Source organism: Hypanus sabinus, chromosome 2 (assembly GCF_030144855.1).
Source record: "Hypanus sabinus isolate sHypSab1 chromosome 2, sHypSab1.hap1, whole genome shotgun sequence".
Taxonomy (NCBI): domain Eukaryota; kingdom Metazoa; phylum Chordata; class Chondrichthyes; order Myliobatiformes; family Dasyatidae; genus Hypanus; species Hypanus sabinus.
Window position 1 is genome coordinate 20,957,765 of NC_082707.1, and position 24,082 is coordinate 20,981,846.

General features: G+C 44.5%; 1 protein-coding gene across 1 annotated transcript in view; it reads left to right on the forward strand.

The window, feature by feature from the left end:
• The window catches only part of clrn1 (clarin 1), a 46,795-nt gene that overhangs the window by 17,105 nt on the left and 5,608 nt on the right, over positions 1 to 24,082 (forward strand). Inside the window, exon 2 of the mRNA XM_059988537.1 lies at positions 20,711 to 20,890. Within this exon, the coding sequence (XP_059844520.1) occupies positions 20,711 to 20,890 (180 nt within the window). The remainder of the gene's footprint in view (positions 1 to 20,710; positions 20,891 to 24,082) is intronic.

The following is a 24,082-nucleotide window of genomic DNA, read 5'->3' on the forward strand; positions in this document are numbered from 1 at the left end:
GTGTGGGTTTCCTCCAGATCCCAAAGGCGTACGGGTTAGGGTTAGTAAGTTGTGGGCATGCTGTGTTGATTCTGGGGGCGTTGCAACTCTTGCTGGGCTGCCCCCAGCGCGGTCTTTACTGATCTGATTTGGCTCAAACGACGCATGTTTCGAAGTACATATGACAACGAAAGCTAATCTTTATCTTCATCCGTAATCTCTTGTGGCTGCATAAAAAGATTTTGCGGTTATTGTTTCAACTAAAGCTGGTTTCGTTACAAATGATAGGATTCATAAGATGGAAAGTTTCAGCAGCAAACATTAATAATATGTTAATAAGACATTTATTATACATTTACATGTATTTACATTAGATAGCTTGTGGGTGTTTCACTTATAAAGAACGGGAAGATCGCCATCTCCCTTATTTGTTCTGTAATCTATTAACATTCTCAGTTTATACACAATGCTAGTTCAATTGGATTCTCAAAATATTTCTCTCAAACAGATTTCACATAAGCCGTTTAGGAAACAGTACATCTTTATTGCAGATATGCAGAGAACAACATACATGTGATCAACAGCTAGACCTGTCCTCCTTTAATCTCCATTGCTCTGCTTGATTTGCTATTCATAGTGTGTGTTCATCCGCAGATTGAAATACAGCCCAGATACTCACCATCTGCATAATGGCATTCGGTGAGACTGACATGACTTGTGAATAAGGTTGAGTTCATTAAAATAATTAATGGGGAGGCTCAGTTGGATTTTTGACAAGTAGATTTCTCCGAGACAACTACAAACAGATGAAGTGTAGGTATTGACTGTCTCAAAATAGGTATCTCAAGACTGGTATTGAGATTTCAGCTTTCGCATCCCTCCCAGAACATCCCAAAGGTATTTACAGTCTGTGAGTTCTGAAGCAGAGTTGCCTCACTAATGTTTTGAGCCGGCCAATTTGGACACAGAGAGCTTCCACAACGTGTATTGTCAAGTCATTGGGCAGATTTAAAGTGGAATGGCAGCACAGACCCGATGGACCAAATTCTCTTCCTGAGTTTGTTAAGACATAGAAGCAGAATTAGACTATTCAGCCCATTCCGTCATGGCAGATTTATGATCCCCACAACCCCATTCCCCTGCCTTCTCCCTGCAACCTTTGGTACACTGACTGATCAAGAAAATGTCAATCTCCACTGGCCTCCACAGCCATCTGTGGCAATGAATTCAGGAGCAGCATCAGGTTTATTATCACCAGCATGTGTCATGAAATTTGTTAACTTAGCAGCAGCAGTTCAATGCAATACATAATCTAGCAGAAGAAGAAAAAATTATAATAATAAATAGGTAAATCAATTTCAGTATACGTATATAGAGTAGATTAAAAATCGTGCAAGAAACAGAAATAATATCTATTTAAAAAGTGAGTTAGTGTCCAGGGGTTCAATGTCCATTTAGGAATCGGATGGCAGAGGGGAAGAAGTTGTTCTGAATCACTGAGTGTGTGCCTTCAGGCTTCTGTACCTCCAACCCAATGGTAACAGTGAGAAAATGGCATGCCCTGGGTGCTGGTGGTCCTTAATAATGGATGCTACATTTCTAAGACACCGCTCCTTGAGATGACCTGGCTACATTGTAGGCTAGTGCCCAAGATGGATCCGACTAAATTTGCGACCCTCTGCAGTTTCTTTTGGTCCTGTGCAGTAGCCCCCCCCCCCACCCATACCAGATAGTGATGCAGCCTGTCAGAATGCTCTCCACTGTACATCTATAGAAGTTTTTGAGTATATTTGTTAACATACCAAATCTCTTCAAACTCCTAATGAAGTACAGTTGGCCCTCTGTATCCGCAGATTCAACCAACCGCGGATTGACAGTATTCGGAAAAAAATTCCAGGAAGTTCCAAAAAGCAAAACTTGAATTTGCCACACGCCGAGCACTATGCTGAATCCACACGGATGAAGTGATGTGTAGGCATACCCTGCTGTAGCCTCCCGCCATTTCACAGATCCTCAGTCTCTCTCCAGCAATCGCTGTTTGAGCATTGTTCACCTCGTGTCTCGTTCGTTCGCTACTTGTGAGTGAGAGGAAGGAGTTTCAGGCTAGTAAGGGATGGCTGGCTAGCTCTGTAAAGCACTACAGCCTCAAGAACTTAAAGATCACGGGAGAATCGGCATCGGCTGATGCCGAGGCAGCATCAGCGTTCCCAGAAGAGTTACGACGGTTGCGTCTGTACCGAACATTGTACAGACGTTTTTTTTCTTGTCATTATTCCCTAAATGATACAGTATAGCAACTATTTACATAGCATTTACATTGTATTAGGTATTATAAGTAATCTAGAGATGATTTAAAGTATACGGGAGGATGTGCGTAGGTTATATGCAAATACTACGCCATTTTATATAAGGGACTTGAGCATCCACGGAGTTTAGTATCCGCAGGGGGTCCTGGAACCAATCCCCCGCGGATATCAAGGAACGACTGTATAGTCGCTGCCTTCAACTCACACAGATTCTCCGTCCCCAGATAAAGAATTTCCTCCTCATCTTCGTTCTAACTGGATGACACTCTATTCTGTGACTGTCCCATTTGATTCTAGACTCCTCCACTATTAAAAACATCCTCACCACATCCACTCTCTCAGGGCCCTTCAATGTTCGACGGGTTTCAATGAGATCACCCCTCATATGGTCTTCTGGTCGGTGTATTGCAATGATAGTGGCACATTCTGTATTCGGAATTCTAAAACACAATCCTGCAGATCTTGGAAATCTAAAATTCAACAGTATCAGCAAATCGTGCAACATCTGTGTAGAGAGAAACAGAATTCATGCCGTTAGTGAAAAGGTCATCGTCCTGAAGTTTAATGGAATTTGACTTCAGAGACCTGCTGAGTATTTCAATCAATTTTTATTTGCTTTTATTGATTTTTTTCAGAGCAATAAATTCTAGCCAGGATTTGCTTTATTTGTCACATGTACTTTGAAATGTAAAGTGAAACGTGTCATTTGCATCAAGTCAAATCAGTGAGGATTGTACTGGGCAGCCCACAAGTGTCCCTATGCTTCTGGTGCCAACGTACCGTGGCCACAACTGTTACACTGCCATAACATCACGTAGGAGAGCGACAAACAATGGGCTGGAGTCAAACAGCATCTGTTGTGGGAAAATGAATTGTTGGTGTATTCGGCTGAAATCCTGTAGCAGTACAAGTGGGGAGATTGGGAAATCTCCTTGCCCTTCCTTAGAGACTGTCCTGGGATCTTTTACAGCCATTTCAGAGTGCAAGCACCTCACATGAAAGATGGCTTCTCCAATGCAGCAGAACTCCCTTACAATGGCAACAAGCTTTATGCTTTGGTTTACAAAGTAGGACAAAGCAGGATTTCCTACCTCAGTAGCAGATCTACTATCAGCTCAGGCAGCGATGACACAAAGAAAGCACAAAAGATGTGTTAAAAAGAAATGGAAGCCAATATTGTCATGAAATTAAGATAGAAACATGTTAGAACTGACAGTTCCTTGAGGAGACCAGATTGAAGAGGTGTTTTAATGTAAGAAAGCCAAATACCAGGAGTTGGTAGAGCAGTGCCAGAGACAGGAGAGGAGGGCATCATGCAAGCCTTTAGAAGTGGGGTGTAGAGGTTTTGCTGGCTACTCGCTGTGCAGAACCTACTCCTTGGCATTATGCAGGCTGCAAAGATTAGAGCCATCAGGGTCACCAGAGAGGCTGCTGAGTGAGTCTCCAGGTGGCAATGGATCAAGAGGTGTGACCCGTGGACCAGTGCTGCTGGGACACAAGCCGGGGCCTGATCAGCCCTGGCTGGGTCACCGGAGCGAGAGTGTCTGATGTTAAAAGACCCGTAACACCTGATGACTCCAGCTTACATCACTGATGATACATCCTAGATGTACTGTATCTGAGGATCTGAAGTTTTAAGGAAACATTTTCCAGTTTACATTAACCCTTTGATACAATCATTTCAATTAGATGTACACACATAAATTCTACTGTGTCCACATAGATGGCGGCACAACGCAGCTTGCAGCAGCTGCTCCGGAGCTGATATGTTATTTGTTAAACGGGGGTGCCGTGCGCAATCCTAATCTAATGAAAAACGGATGTGGGAGCACGGAGCACGGAGGAACATCTGGAAATCTCCAGGAAGGCCCTCTTCATTGCTGCTGCTGCTGTGAGGTCTGGGTCTCTGCTGAGAAGAACAGGCCCTCAGTCCTCAGGGTCACGTTGCCGATGGCCATTGGCGGGGGCATCTTAATGCGCTCGGCAGAGGATGGTGCTCGGAGAAGCTGTGTTGGAGGGGATGGTCATAGGCTCAGAGGCTCGACAGATTCGGAGTCCACAGCGGTCAGGTCACTTTCAGTGTGTGCAGCATCTGCCAGGCTGAGTCGGGTGACGCCGTGGAAGTCCATAGCGGGGGTATTCCCTTCTGCTGCCGGTGTGGAAGGATGAATCAATCGGGACGCTGAGGACTTGTGGAAACTGTGTGGTGGTTTCTTTCGAACTTACAGTCTTTTAACATCTTTGGACTATTTTTACCATGCCCATGGTCTGTTTTTTATCAAATTATGGTATTGTTTGCACTGTTGTAACTATGTGGCTTTGTGCAGGTTGTGTAGCTTTAGATTTTGGTCTTGTTTTGTCTGGTCGATTTGGAGCTCCTTTCCGGGGAACGCGCTAAGACTGTAGCATGATATTAATACGCAGTAGCCTCTCCGGACTCTGGATTGGGGATTGCCAAATGTTATGTGGATTTTCTGGTGTAGTCTGTTTCATCATTTGCTTTTGTGATATCATTCTGGGGGAACGTTGTCTCATTTTTTAACTGCATTGCATTTGTGGTTTCTAAATGACAGTAAACCGAATCTGAATCTGAATCTGAATAGTTATGAAAGTGCATAGGAAATAATTTTAACTTTGAGCAACACACAGAATAGGAAATGTCAAACATTCCGCCATAGACTTCGTTTGTGAGATAGAACAGAGGCAAGCCTAGTCTCGGGAAGCAAACATCTTGATTCGCAGTAACTACTAGACTCAACGTCCTCATTGAGCTGACTGCAGTGGAATGGAACATATAGTTTAGAATTATTCTTGTCCCTGGTTCCTCTGAGCTCTGTCCTTTTAAGAAGACACATTATTTTTGTTCAGCCGTTCACTATTATAGTTTTGGGTTTAAAAATGTACTTGCACTGGGTTTGCAGAGTGAACATGAGGTATCATACAGCATGATAACATGGGGGCATAGTACCGTAGGGGTTAGCATAACACTATCACAGCACCAGCAACCCAGGTTCAATCCCACCGCTGTCCGTGGGGAGTTTTACGTTCCCCTCCCTCCCCCCCCCCCCCCCCGTGGGTTTCCTGCAGATGCTCCAGTTTTCTCCCACTTTCCAAAGACGTGCAGATTCGTAGGTTAATTGGTCACAAGGGTGTAATTGGGTGGTGCGGGTCCATTGAGGCGGAAAGTGCTGTTATCTCTAAATAAGATAAAGTCTCCCCGCGGAAAGGCAGTGGTAAATACCCCTGATCAAGTGCTAGTGCGTGGAGACGCAAGAGACTCTGCGGATGTTGGAACCTGGAACAAGAAAAGAACAAACCGGCGAAGGAACTCAGAATCAGGATCAGCTCTAAATTGTTGCACAGCAGCAGTACATAATAATGAAAATGGTGACTTGCTGTAAGAAGTATATAGTTAAATAATTAGTGCAAAAATGTAGTGCAGTAGCCCCATACCCCCATTGTACCAGACACAGCCAGTTAGAATGCTCTCCACTGTACATCTGTAGAAGTTTGCAAGTGTCTTTGGTGACGTACCGACTCTCCTCAAACTCCTAGTGAAATATAGCCGCCCTCGTGTCTTCATTGTAACTTGAACACCCAGGAATTTGAATTGAACTCAGCAGTTCAAGCAGTATCTGAGGGTTCGGTTGGGAAAGGAATTCTCTGTGTTTTGCGTCTCGAACCAAAGTATCAACAGTTCCGATCCAGTCTCAGAAGCTGCTCGACCCACTGAGTTCCTCCAGTAGTTTGGTTTTTGCTAGTAAATGGGTGTTAGCACGTATGGGTATTTGTTGATCAACATTGTGGGTTGAATGGCCTGTTACTGTACTGGGTAACTCTGACCACTCAGAGCCAATATGATGGGTTTATGCTGCAACTTTGCAGGCAGTAATTCCTGATCTTTATTGGCTTAATGAAGAAACCAACATAAAACAGAGGAGAGCACAGCAAGCTCAGGCGTTTTGGCCCACAATGTTGTACCAACCTTTTGACCTACTCCAAGTTCAATCCAACACTTACCTATTGCATAGCTCTCCATTTTTCTTTCAACCATGTGCCTATCTAAAGGTCTTTTAAATACACCTAATATATCTGCCACCCCCGGCAATGAATTCCACAAACTTACCACTCTCTGCATAAAGTAAAGCATCTGATAACTCCGAATACTTACTTCAAATCACCTTAAAATTGCACCCTCTCAAATTAGCCATTTCTGCCCTTGGGGGAAAAAGGTTCTGGCTAACCACACTACCAAAGCTTCTTACAATCTTGTACACCTCTATCAAGTCACCTCTCATCCTCCTTCACTGCAAAGAAAATAAGCCGTATCTCACTCAACCAATCATCGTGCTCTCTAGTCCTGTCAGCGTCCAGGTAAATCTCTGCTGCACCCAGCAAAAAGCAAATTGAACATGGAGCTGAGTTCACTCACTGGGCAAGGGGAAGTCAGTCAAGTTCCACTGTCAACTTTAATGCACCAGCCACCAAGTTCTGCCCTCCTCTGAAAAATTGGAAGGTTAACTCACTGGATAAGATGGTAGTCTGTCTACAATACTCTTCCATTTTAAAAAGAACCATATGTCATGGTTAATTAAGGGTGATGGTATATGCTGCTGCTCTGGGTCACTGGTTCATCTCCAAAGGGCACCTGCTCTTAAGGGGAAGGATTGTAATTATCTTTAAATGCATAGATTGGCAAAGGACGAACGAGTTGAGAGCGATCAATGACAATCCACTTCCTGTGGGTGAGTGGGCTGGTAGCTATTCCTTGTCCTTAGCAAATGTTCAGAAATTATTGATGATTCATAGGTGTGTGGAGCCTGTTAGTTCCTGTGTAGCTTCTGGCAGCTTACATTGAACGTTGAAGAGTACAGAACAGTACAAGCCCTTCAGCCTTTTAACTTACCCGAAGCTCAATCTCACCCTTCCCTCCTGCAGGGTGACCTACAGGCTAGCAGAGGGGAGGAGTACCTTGTATCTCCTTTGGAAGAGGCATATATCTATCCAGCCACCCATGCCTACCTAAGCGACTCGTAAGTGTCCCTAATGCATCTGCCTCTACCACCACCTCTGGCATTGCGATCTAGGCACTGACCACTCTGTTTTTTAAAAAAAAAACTACCTCTAACATCCCGCCTATACTTAACTCGAATCACCTTAAAATTATTGCACCCTCCTATTAGGCATTTCCACCTCGGGGGGGAAAAGGAGCTAGCTTCCTACTCTTCCTATGCCTCAACATCTTGTATACCTGTATCAAGTCTCCATTCATCCTCCGCTCCAAAGAGCAAAGCCATAGCTCATTCAACCTTCCCTCGTAAGTCATGCTCTCTAATCCAGGCATGAAATCTCCTCTAAAGCTTCCACAGCCTTTTTATAATGAAGTGGTGACCAGAACTGGGCACGATACTCAAAATGTGGTCTAGCCATAGTTTCATAGAGCAGCAACATTACTTTGTGGCTCTTGTGACCATTCAGGACTATAATTGCAGTTGAACAAGACATTGTTCAGGTTTGATTGGCACGCTGCGCAGAGATTGGGGTGGTGGGGCACAAACTATGACAGGAAACAATAGACTGAAGTACTGGTTCAAGCCTCCCACACAGTTTTCACCCACCAGCATAGCCCCACTGTGGATATGATGTGGCTGGGTGAGCTAATCATCTGTACCTGGAGGTCCTAGGACTTAGTACTTCGTTGCATAGCTGGATTCTCAATTTCCTCACTTACAGACCCTAGTCAATTCGGATTGGCAACAACATCTCCTCCACAATCTCCATCTGAATAGGTGCACCACAAGGCCGTGTGCTTAGCCCTCTGCTCTACCTGCTTTATCCTTATGACTGTGAGACTAAGCACAGTTCCAATGCCATATTTCAGTTTGTCGGCAACACCACTGCCATTGGCAGAAACAAGGCTGATGAGGAATCAATATCTTAGAGGGAGGTTGAAAATCTGGCTGAGTGGGACCACCACGACAACCTCTCAGTCAATGTCAGCAAGACCAAGGAGACGCATTTTGACTTCAGGAGGAGGAAATTGGAAGTCCAGTTATCCTCATTGGAGGATCAGAGGCAGAGAGGACCAGCAACTTTAAATTCCTCGGTGTTATCATTTCAGAGGAACTGTCTGGGTCCAGCATGTATGTGCCATTATGAAGAGAGTATGGCAGTGCCTCTACTTTCATAGAAGTTTGCAAAGATGCAGCATGCCATCTAAAACATCGACGTGTGGTGGAGAGTATGTTGACTGGGCGCATCTCAGCCTGGAATGAAAACACCAATGCCCTTGAACAGAAAAGCCTACAAAAAGTAGTGGATACAGCCCAGTTCGTCACAGGTAAGGCCTTCCCGACTGTTTAGCACATCTCCATGGAGAACTGTCGCAGGAAAACAGCATCCATCATCGTGAACCCCCACCATCCAGGCCGCGCTCTCTTCTCACTGCTGCCTTGGGGAGGAAGGTCCAGGACCCTCAGGACTCACACCACCAGGTTCAGGAACAGTTATTACCCCTAAACCATCAGGTTCTTGATTCAAAGGGGATAACTTCACTTGCCCCTCACTGAACTGTTCCCACAACCTAGGGACTCACTGTCTAGGACCCGTCATCCCATCTTCTCGATATTTATTGCTTATTTATTACTACTGTTGTTCCTCTCTGCACCTCATGGCGCATCAGGCAGCAATGCCATTTCTTTAGCATTTGACTGTTTCTCTCGAGGCTGAGTTGCTAGCTTGATGCTCAATCCAGCACAGATGGAAAGCATGCAAGGAAAGAATTCAACCCAGATAAGTGTGAAGTGGTCCATTTTGGTGGGTTAAATATGATGGCAGAATATAGGATTAATGGTAAGACTCTTGGCAGTGTGGAGGATCAGAGGGATCTTGGGGTCCAAGTCCATAGGACACTCAAAGCAGCTGCGCAAGTTGACTCTGTGGTTAAGAAGGCGTATGGTGTATTGGCCTTCATCAATTGTGGAGTTGAATTTAGGAGCCAAGAGGTAATGTTGCAGCTATATAGGATGCTGGTCAGAACCCACTTGGAGTACTGTGCTCAGTTCTGGTCACCTCACTACAGGAAGGATGTGGAAGCCATAGAAAGGGTGCAGAGGAGATTTACAAGGATGTTGCCTGGACATGCCTTATGAGAATAGGTTGAGTGAGCTCGGTTTTTCTCTTGGAGCGACAGAGGATGTGTTGTGACCTGATAGAGGTGTATAAGATGATGAGAGGCATTGATCGTGTGGATAGTCAGAGGCTTTTTCCCAGGGCTGAGATGGTTGCTATAAGAGGACACAGGTTTAAGGTGCTGGGGGGGTAGGTACAGAGGAGATGTCAGTGGTATTTTGTTTTACGCAGAGTGGTGACTGCGTGGAATAGTCTGCTAACAATGCTGGTGGAGGCAGATATGATAGGTCTTTTAAGAGACTTTTGCATAGGTACATGGAGCTTAGTAAAATAAAGGGCCTAGGTAAGCCTAGTAATTTCCAAGGTAGGGACATGTTGGGCACAACTTTGTGGGTCGAAAGGCCTGTATTGTGCTGTAGGTTTTCTGTGTTTCTATGTAGGAGCTGGCTGATTTGAATCCAGAACCACTCACCTCGAAGTCTGTACAGATGCCACTATACCACCGGCAGGCAGATTTAATATTATTATTTCTCTTCTTTTTGCACATAGGCTGTTGTCTTGCCTGTTGGATGTAGTTTTATTCTGTTTCTTGTATTTACCACAAGGAAATTAATCTCTGGGCTGTATATGGTAACATTATGTACTTTGATAATAAATTTACTTTGATTTTTGTGCTCTCTGGTTGAGATTCTCGTACCGTTGAAAACATCCTCTGCACCTCCACTCTGTCTAGGCCTTTCACTACTGGGTAAGTCTGAACTCACAACATGTTGACCCAGACTGGTCACAGCAGCAGAAGACCGTGAACACACACTCAATGGACACTTTATTAGCTGCAGGAGGTACATGAGTGTAGTTAAAAGGTAAGGTGCTCGCCATTCAACAGATAGGTGTGTAAAAGCTGCTTCTTCCAGCGGATGGTAAATTGCAGGAGGCTTCTACACCCGTGTGCTGCGGAGGCCAATTCATCAGAAGTGTTTAAAGTGGTGGTCGGCAACTTTTGGGAAGATCGAGGAACCGAGGAATATGGTGAACTGATGTAGGATCTCAGCTCTTCCACAGAAGCTGTCTGGCTTACTGCATACCAATCAACACAACTGAAGCAACCGTTAGTGAGTCCAAATCAGGCTATACGCCTGTCCTACAGAGCACCCTGCACTCCTCCCTCCCACAAACTCCCAAGTAGCAAGCCTTCCTCACCCCAAGAAGCTCTAGACGACCTTGTGTTATCATGATCGGGAGGCCAGCCAAAGATGAAGACACGATACTTGGGTCTTGACCGGCTGCTCATCCATGGATGGATTAATTGATTTGTCCGATGGTACAACTAGTTTTATTGTTTCTTTTTGCCCTCAGAAAATTTAATGCTCTTTGTAATTGCAAGCATCAAATCCTGTACCTTAGCTTTGACTGCGAGAGTTTCCTCCAGATGCTCTGGTTTTCTCCCACAGTCCACAGATGTACCGGTTAGTAGATTAATTGTCCTGAGATAAGGCTAAGGTTAGTGGCGTGTTGCTGGACAGCATGGCTCAGTAGGCTGGAAGGGCCTGTCCTATACTGTATCAATCAATCAAAAAATAAATGGAACAACGGAGCAGCCTTGATGGGCTGAATGGCCTGACTCAGCTCCAGTGTCTTATGGTCTTGCAGAAAAATTGAACGACTTGCAACTATACGGCACTGTGACATAGCGGCAATTGGCTTCAATTCCGGCCGCTGTCCGCAAGGAGTTTTACGTGCCACCTGCGATCACGAGTTTCCTCCTGGTCCTCCAGTTGCCTCTTTCATTCCGAAGACAACTGGGTAGAAAGCTGTGGGCATGCTGTGGTGGCACCAGAAGCATGGCGACATTTGCCGGGCGTCTCCCAGCACACTCTTGGTTGTTGACGCTAATGGCACAGGTCACTGTCTGCTTTGATGTACATATTTCAAATAAAGATCATCTTTAATCTTTATAAAGGAATGAACACTGAATTACATTTAGTTAGTGGCTTTCATGATCTCAAATCCATACAAAGTGGTTTATGGTCAGTAAAGGAAAGTTATTTTAGTCCAAGTTCATTAACGCCTTTGCTGGCAAATATATAGTGTCTTAGTTTTGCTCAATTGTTTAACACCATTTTCCAATATTATTATAGTCTCATACCAACTTGGATTAAGTAGCAGGTTCCAGGAATGGAGCTGGGATGCAAAATTCATGAACACCACACTCAGTGGTCACTTCAGAGATAAAGGGAGCTAGGGCTTTACTCTTTGGAGAGAAGGAGGATAAGATGAGACATGATAGAGGTATACAAATATTAAGAGGAATAGACAGAGTGGACAGCCAGCGCCTCTTCCCCAGGGCACCACTGCTCAATACAAGAGGACATGGCTTTAAGTTAAGGGGAGGGAAGTTCAAGGGGGATATTAGAGGAAGGTTTTTCACTCAGAGAGTGGTTGGTGCGTGGAATGCACTGCCTGAATCAGTGGTGGAGGCAGATACGCTGGTGAAGTTTAAGAGACTACTAGACAGGTATATGGAGGAATTTAAGGTGGGGGGTTATATGGGAGGCAGGGTTTGAGGGTCGGCACAACATTGTGGGCTGAAGGGCCTGTAATGTGCTGTACTATTCTATGTTCTATGTTTATTGAGTACCTCCTAGTGCCTAATTAAATTGCCTCTGAGTGCATGCTCGTGCTCTTCTGCTGCTATTGTAGCTCATCCACTTCAATGTTCAACGTGTTGTGCATTCAAAGATGCTCCTCTGCACACCACTGCTGTAACGTGGTTATTTGAGTTGTTGCCGCCTTCCCATCAGCTTGAACCATTCTGGCCATTCTCCTTCGAACGCTCTCATTAACAAGGCATTTTCAGCCACAGCACCACAGCTCACTGCATGTTTTTCTGCTTCTCGCACAGTTCTCTCTAAACTCTAGAGACAGTTGTACGTGAATATCCCAGGAGATTCTCAGCAGTTTCTGCGATACCCAAACCAACCCGTCAACCGCCAACAATCATTCCGCGGTCAAACTCACTTCGATCACACTTTTTCCCCGTTCTGTTGTTTGGTCTGAATAGCAACCAAACCTCTTGACCAAGTCTGCATGCTTTTATGCATTGAGTTGCTGCCACAAGATTTGCTTTAATTTGCTTTATCAAGCATGTGTAGCTAATAAAGTGGCCACTGAGATTCTGCTTTCCCCTATCTCCCTCACCTGATGTATTCCCAAATTGTATGAATTTACCAAATACATACACTTTAGCTAACCAACGCTTACACGGAGACCTTGTAATCTAACTGCAGTTATAGCTTATTGGTTTGGGACTGCACATGTCACGCATTCAGTAGCCATGGAGGAAGCTGATTGAGCTTGACAGATGCTCTGCAGATAGGAGACATGCATCACGTTCCTCGTGGTGCAGGGTAACAAACTGTGAGTTGCTAAACGGTGGCTGTAAATTGAAGCAAATTGCTTCTTCTGTTTAATGTTGCTAACACCATACCGACTCCCACCAAGCTGTGAATCAGCAGTAACCTTTGTATAAAATTTCACAGACAGAATCTGCCGTGCTGGGAGCATATACAGTGGATTGGGACCCATCAGGAGAAGTACAATTTGGCCCCATTAAGTGATTGCAACAATTTGCCAGTTTCATTGAAATAGTTAAAAAGATATAAAAAAGACAAGCTACAATCTGAGTAAGAAATTATATATTAAATTAAATACAGGACAAATTAAAACTTCCAATAGTACTACAGTACTATAAAATTGTGTATTTGTTCCTAATAGTTATCGACAGAGGAACTAATTCAATGTATACTGCCATGTTCTTTTGAATAAAATCAGTGCAGATATCTAGAGTAGATAATGGGCTGTCTTTCCTACAGTGCGTTCTCCAAATCTTCATTTTCATTGTTACATTCAAGATGATTGTCGATACCTTCACATTCTTCATAATTGCTATCTTGTGGAGGTAGTGAAATCGTTTCTTTTTCATCCCTAAGCCTGAATGCTTGAAACTACAATGAGCAAAACAATGCTGATTTGTCTTGCTGCTTACTTCTCGCCAACTATTAGTGACAAAAAGCAGTGCTTTTTAACACAAACACACCCAACTGACACTATTTTAAAACTGTTCACTCTAAGCGTGGTGTAGCGCCTAATGGCCGCACAGCACACACCTCTGACACTGGTTGGAAACTTCAGCAACAGCCTCCTGTTCCAATTAAGCAGTATGATATCCCAAATAAATGAATGAAATACCAGCTACCTTTCCAATCAGTTTTTGTTCTTTAAGAGTTGTCCAAAGTGGCAGTTGCCCCGATTAACCAATGACCAAATTATCTGGAATCCACTGTACTTAGGAAAATTGTTTAGTAAGTTGACTTTACAGGTTTTTTTAAAAGGTAAGATTAAGAATTAAGTTTAGCTTTAGTTGTACATCGGAACATGCAAGCATACAGTGCAATGAGTCATTTGCGTCAAATCCAATCGAAGATTGAGATGGGGCAACCGGCAAGTGTTACCATGCTTCCAGTGCCAAATAGCAGGTCTATAACTCACAAACCCGAGAATCCACGTCTTTGGAGCGTGAGGGGAAACTGGAACACACAGAGGAAGCCCACACCATCACAGGGAGACCTCAACCAGTGCTTGTTGGTGCTGAGAAGTGTGCAAACCGCTACGTTGCTGTGCTAGGAAAGAAATTAATTATGCTGTGGTTAATTAGTTGTGTCATCATCTTGAAAATATTCCGATAAAGACCCTTTGCTCAAAAGCTATAGCTTGATTGCATACTGAACCATTTTGCAATGTGACAACTTGAATCCCTAACTGACGCCAAGGCGCTTTCAGAGGTGTATACGGTGACTATCCATCTTGTGGATTCGATGTGCCATTCTTCATCGCTCTGTCACTTGTTGTGCACCAGGCCAGTGATGACTCAGAGGGGAAATAGTCCTGATGACAAGACGGCCTTCAGTGACGAGGTCCAGCACCTGGTTGCGTGGTGTGCCGACAACAACCTGGCCCTTAACACCCAGAAGACCAAGGAGATCATTGTAGACTTCAGGCATGCTGGGAGCCACGCTCACATCCCCATCTACATCAACGGAGCTGTAGTGGAGCGTGTGTCAAGCTCCAAATTCCTTGGTGTCCACGATCTCACCTGATCCCTGAACTCCTCCATCCTGATCAAAAAGGCTCAACAGCGCCTTTATTTCCTGCGGAGCATCAGGAAAGCTCACCTCTGTCCCAGGATACTGACGGACTTTTACCGCTGTACCACTGAGAGCAGACTCACTGACTGCATCTCAGTGTGGTATGGCAATTGTCTCATATCGGACCGCAAAGCACTCCAGTGTGTGGTGAAAACTGCCCAGCGGATTATCGGCACCCAATTGCCCACCATTGAGAACATCTACCAGAAACACTGTCTGGGCAGGGCAAGAAGCATTATCAAGGATGCATCTCATCCTAACCATGGACTTTTTACTTTCCTCCCATCCGGTAGGTGCAACAGGAGCCTCCGCTCCCGCACCAACAGGCTCAGGAAGAGCTTCTTCCCTGAGGCTGTGACCCTGCTGAACCTCACATCACAGCGCTAAGCAGTATTGCACCCGTATTGTACTGTCTCAGTACTTCCATATTTGTGTGCTGTAGCACTTACTTTTTATTCACAGTTATTTGTAAATAACACTATTCTTTGCATTTCTGGTTAGATGCTAACTGCATTTCATTGGCTTTGTATCTGTACTCGGCACAAAGACAATAAAGTTGAATCTAATCTAATCTATTTTAATCTAAATGTTCCTTGCACTTTTGAAAGAAAGGTAGGAAGAGATCTAATTCCAGATCTATGAAATGTTCCTCACTCGAGATATCAATCTGATTGAAAGGTTGGGCTCCCTTCCGAGCTGGTTGTTTTTTTCCCCTGAAGGCAAACATCCTGCTGCTGGAGTTGAGAGATTCTAAAGGTAAGGCTTGTACAGAGCATGTCTGATGTCAGAAATGACTGCAGAAGTCTGAAGACAATAGGACATAATCTGATCAAGATGGTGTTGAGCTACAGTCTCTGTCAAGATCGCGGCACAGATTTAGTTGACTTTTAAGGTTGAAAGGGATGGTTTTGGGTACAGAGAGGGGAGTTAGGGGTCAGGTTAGGGCTTAGAGGCAGGGGCTGGGGGACTCTAAGCCATAAGTTCAAGGCAAGCGACCTAGATGTGGGACATCCGTGGTTGGATGTTAGGCTGCCAGACCATCGTGCATGTGAGTTGGTGCCCTCCTCATGGTCAGTGAGTTTTCAGAAGGTTCCAGAACTGGAGCTCTGGGCAGACAGGAGGAACAAGGGTTTGTGGCCCCCTAGTTACACAAATTGGCAAGACCAGAGTTCAAGGCCCAGTGTTGGGGTCCCATCATCGGCAAGTCCAGAGTTCAAGTTCCCATTTGACATCAACAACGAGTTCTGGGTCAATACTGAAGATCAAAGCCCAAAGGTCAATCGAAGTCCGAAAGTTGAGGCCCGATACACCAGAATCTCTAAGAGTCCACTGGAGGTGTTGAAGGCCCAATGTCTACAAGTCTGAGCTCCGTGGTCGGAGGACTGTGTGGGGGTGGGTAGGTGGGGGAGGATGGGGCATAGAACACTACTGCCCAGAAACGGGCCTTTTGGCCCATTTAGTCTGTGCTGAACAAGTGCTTTTTGGTTGAACTTGTTGCAGCAGGTGTACCATACAGTAGGTCAATATGCCCTCAACTGCACACCAGCGGCCTTGGGGCGGACTTGCTCTCTTTAAGCTCCCATGATAGTATAGACGTTGCGGAGCCTTCCCTACTATCAAGGAGGTGCTGGTGGTTGAAGAGAGCTCCTAAAAGAATTAAAGCTGGAGACCTTTTCCACTGTATCACTGTTTATGAGCAGTGGGGCTTGTTCTTAACTTCTTGATTTCCTGAAATCGGTAATCATTTCCTTGTTTTTTTTTGATGATGAGCGAGAGGTTCTGGTTATTGCACCATTCAGACGGTTTCTGCACCTCCTCTCTCTGTGCTGCTTCGTTGTTATTTGTAATTAATCCAGTCACTGTGGTCTCATCTGCAGATTTGACAGTGGAGGTGGTGGCATAGGCAGGGGCACGATCATGGGTAGAGGAGTGGGCTCAGTACACATCCCTGCGGGGCACCGGTGATCAGGGGCAGGGGGATTGAAGTGTTCTTGTCTAGACTGACTGGGAGCGATTGGTAAGAAGGTCCAGTTGATATATTGAGTCCCAGAATGTGTAGATTAACAGTTGGCTTCCATGATGTGCTGAGCCATGTCTATGAGTGTCAGCAGTTTCCTGTCGTCATGAGAAACTTACACTTAATCCATTTATCTGTGCTTATTAAATCTGATGTGGGCCTTCACTTTCTGATTTAATTTGAAAATCATGAGCAGGTCCTGGTGTAGTCAGGCCATGTTACCTACAGTGTGAGTACAGGCAGCTCCGTTATCACCCATGGTATAGGGCCCCATAGTAGTGCACCAGTTAGTGTGACTCTATTAAGCTCGGGGCATCAGAGTCCAATTCTGCCACTGTCTGCCAGGAGATGTTAAGTTCTCCCCGTGACCAAGTGGGTTTCCTCCAGGTGCTCTGGTTTCCTCCCACAGTCCAAAACCGTACCGGTTAATTGGTCATTGTAAATTGTCCTGTGATTAGGCTAGGGTTAAATAGGTGGATTGCTGGATAGTACAGCTTGGTGGGCCAGAAGGGCCTGTTACACACGGCTTCTCTGAATGAATAAATGAACTCATGCTTCCTAGCAGGGGCAAATCTGGTGTAATCAGGCTGTGTTGCCTGAAGAGAAGGCAGGAGAGTGGGGTTGAGAGGGATAATGAATCAGCCATGATGGAATGGCAGAGCTGACTTAATGGGCTGAATGGTCCAATGCTCTTCCAACGACTTATGGTCTCAGGCACACCAGTTGCTAATCCAAGCCCTAATGGATCAGGATAGAATGCTTTCATTAGAGTGTATCAATAAAAATTGCTGAGCGTCAGAGAGAACCAAATTTCTTTAGCTTCCTGAGAAAAGTCAAGGCACTGGTAAGATGTGGAAACCATAGAAGGGGTGCAGAGGAGATTTACAAGGATGTTGCCTGGATTGGGGAGCATGCCTTATGAAAACAGGTTGAGAGAACTCAGCCTTTTCGCCTTGGAGCGACGGAGGATGAGAGGTGACCTGATAGAGGTGTATAAGATGATGAGAGGCATTGATCATGTGGATAGTCAGAGGCTTTTTCCCAGGGCTGAAATGGTTGCCACAAGAGGACACAGGTTTAAGGTGCTGGGGAGTAGGTACAGAGGAGATGTCAGGGGTAAGTTTTTTATGCAGAGAGTGGTGAGTGTGTGAAATGGGCTGCTGGCAACGGTGGTGGAGGTGGATGTGATAGGATCTTTTAAGAGACGGTACATGGAACTCAGAAAAATAGAGGACTATGGGTAACCCTAGGTAATTTCTAAGGTAAGGACATGTTCAGCACAGCTTTGTGGGCTGAAGGGCCTGTATTATGCTGTAGGATGTCTATGATTCTAAGTGTGAGTGGGTAACTTTGACATTGTGCAACTGATATGTAAATGGAGTAATAAGGGGACGTATTGTTTACATTTCTTCAACATTTTTCTTCAGGGCCGATGGAAAAACTCTCTGGAAAAGATTTAAACAGATGGCTAATTTGATATCACCCAAAATTGCATCCATTGGTAAAGTCACAATTGCAGTGCCTTCTTTAAACCGTTCACAGGTGTTGCTATAGCTACTGTGTAATTATGCTGATTAGTTCCCGTCTTTGGAAAGATCATAAGTTGCTGAGCTGTCTCAGGGGACAGGCGAGAGCCACCGCCTTCTGTGCATCTGTAGTCACGCTTAGGGCAAGACCAGAGAGGAATTTCTTTAGCCAGAGGGTAATGAGTTTTATGGAATTTATTGTTCTTGATTAGTAAGGGTCTCAAAGAGGCAGGAGTTGAGAGGGATAATAAATCAGCTATGATGGAATGGCGGAGCAGACTTGATGGGCCCAATGGCCTGATTCTGTTCCTATGTCTTATGGTAAGAGAAGCAGTTAACATTTCAGATTGAGGACCCTTCATCAGCATTAGAACAAAGGTTCTGTTTGTCTCTCCATCCTCCGTTTCACTTGTTGCCTTTGATTTTCCCAGTCTTGACAAAGGATTATCAACCTGAATTTCTATCTCTACTAATGGCAACAGTAAGTCTGTTTCTCTTCCCATTGATGCTGCCTGACCTGCCGAAAACCTCCAGGATCAGCCATAATAGAATAGAGGAGCAGAGCTGACGAGCCGAAAGGCCTGATTCTGCCCCTGCAGCACTGTGCAGAAGCCTTAGGCACGTATATATTGCTGGAATGCCCAAGACCTTTGCACAGTACTGTATTCGTGGAGTGGAAAGCGAGTTTGTAAACCCGGTGGGTATAAAGGATGTTGGGAATGGTGAGGGTGAAGTGCCACGGAAGGGGTGCAGGACAGGTGGCAGAGAAGCAGTGACTGGGGCGGGAGGTGATGGGGGTGCAGACACAACCAGCTCTGAGACATCCGGCAAAGTCATTTGATTCCAATTATGGATCGTTACAGAGTGTCTCTCTGGTGCTTCCTGCTCCTCCCCTCTCCCTCCCCAACTTTCCCAACCATGATTCCCCTCTCCTTGCACCCTTTCCACTCTCAGTACACAATGGAGACTCATATCAGAATCAGGTTTACCATCGCTCACGTGTGTCATGAAATTTTTTTATTGCGGTAGCAATATAGTGCAATACATAAACCACTTCTGCACAAATGTCTAAGGCACCCTAGCTATATACTGTATATGTGCCTAAGACTCTTGCACAGTAATGTCTATCATCTGATCTTATGGCAGACATACTTCAGAAGGACATGAGTGGACCTGGTGGATTTTTAACCACAACCTAGTCATTTCATAGCCAATAATGATTCCAGATTTATTTGTTTCTCAGAATTCCTGTTTCTTCACAGTTGTTGCCATTTGGGTTTGAACTCATCTTCAGGACATCAGACTGTGCTTCCCCATTCCAGCGTAGATTTATATAAGAGCGGTTGGGTCTTGACTTTGTGGTGGCTTTCATCTCATTGTAATGTGGCAGAGCAAGTGCAATTGCGTCACTGAGACAGTTTCACCTTTGGCATCTTGTTTTCATGGCTGCCGACTCTCTGATCCACGAGAGACCCTTCCCTTGCTTTCTCTGTGGATTTTCCAAATGATGTATTGGTGCTTATTCAATTGAATCATAAGACATTGGAGCAGAATTTGGCCATTTGGCCCATCGGTTCTGCTCTGCCATTTCATCATGGCTGATCCAATTTTCCTCTCAGTCCCAATTTCCTGCCTTCTCCCCATATCCCTTCATGCCCTGACTAATCAAGAATCAATCACCCTCTGCTTTAAACATACCCAATGACTTGACCTCCACACCCACCTGTGGTGACGAATTCCTCAGATTCATCACTCTCTGGCTAAAGAAATCCCTCCTCATCGCCATTCTAAAAGGATGCCCCACTATTCTGATAATACAATCCATGTCCTCTGGTCTTAGACTTTCCCACCATAGGAAACATCACATCATCTCTTTCGAGGCCTTTCACCATTCAATAGGTTTCAATGTCACCCCTCATTCTTCTGAATTCTAGTGAGGAGAGGCCCAGAGCCATCAAATGCTCTTCATATGGCAAACCATTCACCATGGAATCACTTTCAACTTCTTCTCCACAAGCAATGAATTCCTCTGAGTCACCATCCTCTGGCTAAAGAAATTCTTCCTCATCTCTGTTTTTAAAAGACATACTTCTATTCTGAGGCTGTGCCCTCTGGTCCTAGGCTCTCCCACTTTTGGAAACGTCCTCTCCATGTCCATTCTATTTAGGCCTTGCAATATTTGGTGGGTTTCAATGAGATCCCCACTCAGTCTTGCAAACTCTAGCAGGTCTGATCAGAAACATCATTTGAGCCTCATATGTTAACCCTTTCTTTCCTTGGATAATTGTGTGAACCTCATCTGGACCCACTCCAACACCAGTATCTCCTCTCGTGAATAGGAGGCCCAAAACTGCTCACAATGCCCCAAATATGGTCTGACCAATGCCTCAGCATGACATCCTTGCTTGCATATTCAAAATTCTATATAGTCTTTAATACTGTTCTTCAGGTGTTGGGGCAAAAATTGAATTTGGAGAATGTGTGTTAACACCATTGGTAAGCAATATAACAAGACAACTGGCTCAACAACTGCTGCTTCTTTTCCAGTTTTCCCAACCCTATTGGATGCCATACCTGCAAGCCTTCACGTCATGGTTCTACTGTTTTCTGTAGCGACCATTGTATTTGCTCTGGTGGCAACCGGATTCTTCATGTTCAACGCTTTTGGAAGACCTTACGAGACCCTCCATGGTCCTATGGGCTTGTACCTTTGGAATACCATTGCATGTGAGTATCTTTGGGATCGACATAATGCCTTGCTGATGACACAATGATCGGTGGTGTTGGGAATAGTGAAGAATGTGTGGCAGGTTACAATGCACAATGACATGATGCAATGCTGGACTGAGAAGAGATAGGTGGAGTTCAACCCAGAAAAGTATGAAGTGATACACCTGGGTCAAACTTGTAGGCAGACAACAGGGTTAATGGCAGGATTCTTAGCAGTGTAAAGGAATAGAGGGATTTTGGGATCCATGTTCATAGATCCCCCAAAATTGCTCGCAAGTTGGCAGGGTGTTTGAGAAGGCACATGGTGTGTGGGCTTCATTAGTAGAGGGATAGAGTTCAAGAGCCCTGTGGTAATGGATGGTTATGAGGGAGGGAAGGATTAGGTTAATCTTAGTTTAAAATGTTGGCACATCATGGGCTGAAGATCCTGTATTGGTCTATGTTCTATTTCTATTCCAGGACTTAGCAGATGGAAGAGTGGACATGGGATATTGTCAGGACTTCTGCTAGACCACTTTAATGTTGATGTATTAATCAGTGTTGGATTGGACTGTATTATTGTTATCTTCCTTGTAGTTTAACTTTCTTATGTTGGTCTGCTTTTTGTATTTTATATAATTACCTATGACGTGCTTTTTAGTGGTTGCATTTGCAGGTATCACATTACTTGTATAGGGGCTATCTATTGGTTAATTCAAGCAATGAAATATCTGCTGTCAACAATTTAGTATAAAAGGACCATGTCTCTGTCTTTCTCTCTTACTCCCCTCCCTCTCCTTTCTCCCTCCCCCTCTCTCTCCCTCTCTCCCTCTCTCTCATTCTCTCTCCCCCTTCCTTTTTTCTCTCTCTGTCTCTCTCCCTCTCTCCTTCCTCTCTTCTTCATCTCTCTCTCCCCTCTCTTTCATGCTTCATCTTCTTTCCCCTTGTTTCATTCTAGTAACACTTAACAAACAATCGCAATCAACAAATTTTATGTCTCATTCTTGACTTCTGAAGAATCTTTGATCACAAGAACATCAGGAACCAACATCAGCCTTTACTGTACAGAGAAATCCTTTATGCAACTCATTGGTCCCATCTGGACTGCAATTGTTATGATCCCCATTGATAGATGCATTTGAATCAGAGATTGTTCACCTTCTCTGAATTTTATCCAATTCACCTTCAATAAACAAAGAAGTAGGCCCTTTGGCCCAGGATGACCATGATATCTCAACTAGTTCCAATTTCTTGTATTTGGTCCATGACAATTTGGTTCCTTTTCACACCCTGTGCATTAGGCGGCATTTTTAGCCATTTCTGTGGCAATTAACTATTTTTAACAAGGCCGAGTTGCTACCTGTATACTCAGTTAGCATGCAAAGAGCCGGCCAGATTTGAACTTGGGACAATTCACCTCAAAAGTCCAGTTTTGATGCCACTACACCATCAGCAAACTAGTCTAGACCTTTTCTATCCATGTATCTCTCAAATGTAATTATACCCAGCTCTGCAGCTCATTCCATACACCTATCGCCTCTATGTGTGGGAAAAAGTTAAAAATTGGGTTCCTTTTAAATCTTTCTCCATTCAACTTAAATCTCCATCCTCTAGTTTTAGATTGCCCTATACTGGGAACAAGGTTATGACCATCCACTTGATCTTTGCCCTTTCTGATTTTATAAATCTTTATAAGGTCGTCCCTCAGCCTCCCATGCTTCAGGGACAAAGTCTCAGCCTGTCCTCATCTGTGCTCTGTGCCCCCCCCACCCCGGTTTTCACCTGAAGAAACTAATTCTTCTTATTTCTTCACCATTATGTGCCTAATCATATAACATGGGTGATCATGCTCTTTGACTGACTGTTCTTGGCAAACTCTTCTATAGAAGTGGTTTGCCATTGCCTTCTTCTTTCAAAATCAGAAAGGGTTTGATAGAGGTTGTGGAGAAACTGTTGCCAGTAGTGGAAGAATCAGTGACCTGAAGATTTAACTTGAAATAGAACCAGATTGGAGGAGAAGACATCCTTGGGTGGGCTGGTCGTTTACACAAGTGATACATTTCACTGTATGTTCTGATCTACCTTTTGTAAGTACATCTGAATCTGAAGATTACAGTTGGATACGGGAATGTGCAAATGTGGAAGAGGGAGTTGGCCACTCTGCCCCACTAATCATCTCCTGCAGGCCACATGACAAACTACTGCATATCATGGATCCACTAAACTCTCAAATAAATTCTGTATCCACCACCCTTTGAAGGACATTGCAAGGACCTAAATATAATTTGCACGCTCAGATTCAGATTCATAAGACCATTAGTCATAGGAGCAGAAAGGCCATTTGGATTATCGTGTCTGCTCCACCATTCTAGAAAAAGAATCTCAGGGACATATGTGCTCCGATAATAAATTTTACTCTGAACTTTGATCATGGGTGATTTACTTTCCCTCTCAACCCCATTCTCCTTCCTTTTCCCCATGACCATTGAGACCCTGACTGATAAAGAACCTATTAATCTCCACTGTAAATATATCCAAGAACTTTGCCTCCTCAGCACAGTTGTCTGTGCCAATGAATTCCCCAGATTCACCACCCTGTGGCTAAAGAAATTGCTCCTCATTTCTAAAGGGACATCCTTTTTATTCCGAGGCTGTGTCCTCTGGTCCTAGACTCCCCGTTATAGGAAACATCCTCTCCACATCCACTCTATCTAGGCTTTTCAACATTCAATATGCTTCAATTACCTCATTCTTCTAAACTTCATTGAGCTTAAAAGATTTGCAGACTTTCAAGTATTGGGCTTCCAACCTCTGGACAAGCTGACAGTGGGGCTTCAGCGTTTAGTTCCCTACCGCTGATCTCTATAACTTTGATCTTCAGCCTTCAGTCCTCCACCTCTGATCTCAATGAAAACACAAAATGCTGGCAGAACTCAGCAGGCCAGATGGCATCTATGGGAGGAGGTAGTGACGACGTTTTGGGCTGGGTTTCGGCCCGAAACGTCGTCACTACTTCCACCCATAGATGCTGTCTGGCCTGCTGAGTTCTACCAGCATTTTGTGTTTTTTATTTATTTCCAGTATCTGCAGATTCACTCGTGTTGCCTCTGATCTCAATGACTTTGGTCTTCAACCTTCAAGACTCACCTCCAGACTCACCAAGCTCTGGACTTTGACTTTTGGCTTTACCCTCTGGACTTGGGTATTGAC